Source organism: Pteropus alecto, unplaced genomic scaffold, assembly GCF_000325575.1.
Source record: "Pteropus alecto unplaced genomic scaffold, ASM32557v1 scaffold864, whole genome shotgun sequence".
Lineage (NCBI taxonomy): Eukaryota > Metazoa > Chordata > Mammalia > Chiroptera > Pteropodidae > Pteropus > Pteropus alecto.
In genome coordinates, this window is record NW_006435017.1 from 144151 (window position 1) to 147319 (window position 3169).

General features: G+C 36.8%; 1 protein-coding gene across 1 annotated transcript; it reads left to right on the forward strand.

Annotated features, from left to right (window-relative positions):
- The first annotated feature begins 740 nt into the window (after positions 1-740).
- LOC102885991 (olfactory receptor 7G2-like) lies at positions 741-1703 on the forward strand. The gene has a single exon (XM_006910772.1). The coding sequence runs from the start codon at positions 765-767 to the stop codon at positions 1701-1703; it is 939 nt and encodes a 312-aa protein (XP_006910834.1). The 5' UTR covers positions 741-764.
- The last annotated feature ends 1466 nt before the right edge of the window (positions 1704-3169 follow it).

Here is a 3169-nt window from a genome sequence, read left to right on the forward strand (position 1 = left end):
AACTCTACAGAGAGACTGAGTAACTTCATTCTCATCTTTCTGTTTGTTTGAAAGCAAGAAATATTTCTGTAGGAAATATAATGTCATGTCTTATTCCTTTTTGGTCTTAGAACTTGGCATAATATGTAAAACAGACTTGGTGATCAATAAAAATTTGGGCCAAAAATTTGGGAAACAGAGGTGTAGGAGATTGTGATGGAGGGGGACGTTAACAGAGGAAAAGATTTGAATATTCACATGGGCTCATAATATACAAAGATTATTTTTATTTTATTAAATGTATTGGGGTGACATTGGTTAATAAAATTACATAGGTTTCAAGTGTATAATTCTACAATACAACATCTGCATATTGCACTGTGTTCACCACCCAAAATCATCTCATAGGTTATTGGGCCTCACCCCAGAGTTTGTTAGTAAGTAGGGAGTGGTACCAAGAATTTCCATTTCTAACGAAGATTATTTTTATTTTATTAAATGGATTGGGATGACATTGGTTAATAAAATTACATAGGTTTCAAGTGTATAATTCGACAATACGACATCTGCATATTGCACTGTGTTCACCACCCAAAATCATCTCATAGGTTATTGGGCCTCACCCCAGAGTTTGTTAGTAAGTAGGGAGTGGTACCAAGAATTTCCATTTCTAACAATTCCCCAGCTGATTCTGCTGCAGCTCATTTAAGGACAACTTTTAAATTCGATTTAATTTTGTCTTATTTTATTTTCATCTCATCTTGTCTATCAGATTCATCAACAACATGGAACCCAGAAACAAAACAGATGTTTCAGAATTCTTTCTCTTGGGATTGACCAATAATTCAGAACAGCAGTCCCTCCTCTTCTGCTTGTTCCTCTCCATTTACTTTGTCACCATTTTTGGAAACCTGCTCATCATCCTGGCTGTCATCTCTGACTCCCACCTTCACATGCCCATGTACTTCTTTCTCTCCAATCTGTCCTTTACTGATATCTTTTTAAGCACAACCACAATCCCAAAGATGTTGGTGAATATCCAAGCACAGAATCAGCACATCAGTTATATAGGTTGCCTCACCCAGATCTGCTTTGTCCTGGTGTTTGTTGGTTTGGAAAATTTTCTCCTTGCAGCCATGGCCTATGACCGCTATGTGGCCATTTGTCATCCCCTGAGGTATACGGTTATTATGAACCCCCGACTCTGTGGCCTGCTGATTGGAGTCTCACTGTTCACTAGCATTGGGAATGCCCTGCTCCATAGCCTGATGGTGTTTCGGCTGTCCTTGTGCAAGGATGTGAAAATCCCCAACTTCTTCTGTGAATTTTCTCAGGTCATCAAGCTGGCCTGTTCTGATACTCTCATCAATAACATCTTGGCATATTTTACGGCTAGCTTGTTTGCTGGTATTCCTCTCTCCGGAATTATTTTCTCTTATACTCAAATTGTCTCTTCTGTTTTGAGAATGTCATCAGCTGGTGGAAAGTATAAAGCTTTTTCCACCTGTGGGTCTCATCTCTCAGTTGTTTTCTTGTTCTATGGGACAGCTATTGGAGTGTATATTAGTTCTGAAGTTACTGACTCTTCTAGACTGACTTCAGTGGCTTCGTTGATGTACACTGTGATTCCTCAAATGATAAACCCTTTTATCTACAGCCTGAGGAACAAGGACATGAAGGGAGCCTTGAGGAATCTTATTGGCAGAATACCTCCTTTTCTGTGATTGTGTTATCTACTTTGAGCTTGGGTTTTTAGAATAAATAAAAGTGTTAGAAATTGTAGGAGGTCCAGAATGCCTGATTCTTCTGTCATCAATTTTTTCTAAAATGACTAGATAATATAATGACCAAATACATTTTAACTTGGTGTTGAAACATGACTTTTATTTTCTGTAGCTCCATGTTGTTTGACAAATGACATCAATTCGTAACTCAATCTCTTTACTCAGATTCCATATAAGAAGAACCTGAGGTAGTGATTAAAATTTTAGTAACATTTTTATAAATAACTCTCAAAAGAGGGAAAGGTGTAGAAGTCAGACAGTAACAACAACAACAAAAAAATCGAAGCACAGCTATGGTCACTTCTAGAGACCAGCTTTCACCTTCTCTCACAGTAGACCCATGTCAGTTGAAACCCCAAATTAGAATCACAGTGAAGCAAGAGAGCTCATCTTTCATGCTCCAATTTAGTAATTTTTGAGACCAGTCACTGGTAAACCATATCTCTTTGAGGCAACATTAGCATCTACTGTACTCAATTTTATTATCTATAAAATTAGTATAATTATATTATTTCAGTGGTTTGAGATGACTGTGAGGTATTTGAACTTCAATGAGGAAGACTTCAGTTCTAATAAGAAAAAAATCCTATTTCTAATATGGTCAAACAATAAAGAGAGTTGTCTCTCATTACTAGGACTTCAGAGGTATGGACTTCAAGAACAGGAGAGCGGAGATTTTCATTCTTCTATTTGGTGACTTAATTGTAGGATGGTTCTTCTCAGGTTCACAAGGTGGTGGCAATAAATACAGGTGTTATACTTGGACATGACATGATGCCCAGATGCATGATGCCTGGAGACATAAAATTGTCCTTACCTGGGTCAGATGATAACAGGCTTTTTGATGGGGTCAACTAGAGGACATCTGTAGTGGGTTCAGTGATGAACCTCATCACTTACGATATACCAAATACCATATGTTCACTCATATGTGAAATCTAGAATTAGGATGTCCACATCCTAATTCCCTTAATTTGTGATCACTAACTTATATTATAAAAAGATGAATATTACATATTTGGAAAAAGCACCTTTGCATAGGATGCACTTATCTGGCATATCCAATAAGGCGTTAATATATAAAATATATAAGAAAATTATACAACACTAAAAAGACAAACAATCGAATTTTTAAAATGAGCAGAGGACTTGAATAAACATTTCTCCAAAGGGCATATACAGAAGGCCAACAGACATATGAAAATATGCTCATTGTCATTAATCATCAGAGAAATGCAATTTAAAACCATGAGATAACATCTCACACCTGTCAAAACAGCCATCATCAATAAGTCAACATAACAAGTGCTGGTGATGATGTGGAGGATAAAATCCTTGTGCACTGTTCGTGGATTGCAAATTAGTGCAACCATTATGGAAAAAAGTATGGATATTCCTTAAAAATT

What these genes read in the sequence shown, in the direction of transcription:
- LOC102885991 (XM_006910772.1), top strand. Translation starts at nt 765, where the DNA reads ATGGAACCCAGAAACAAAACAGATGTTTCAGAATTCTTTCTCTTGGGA.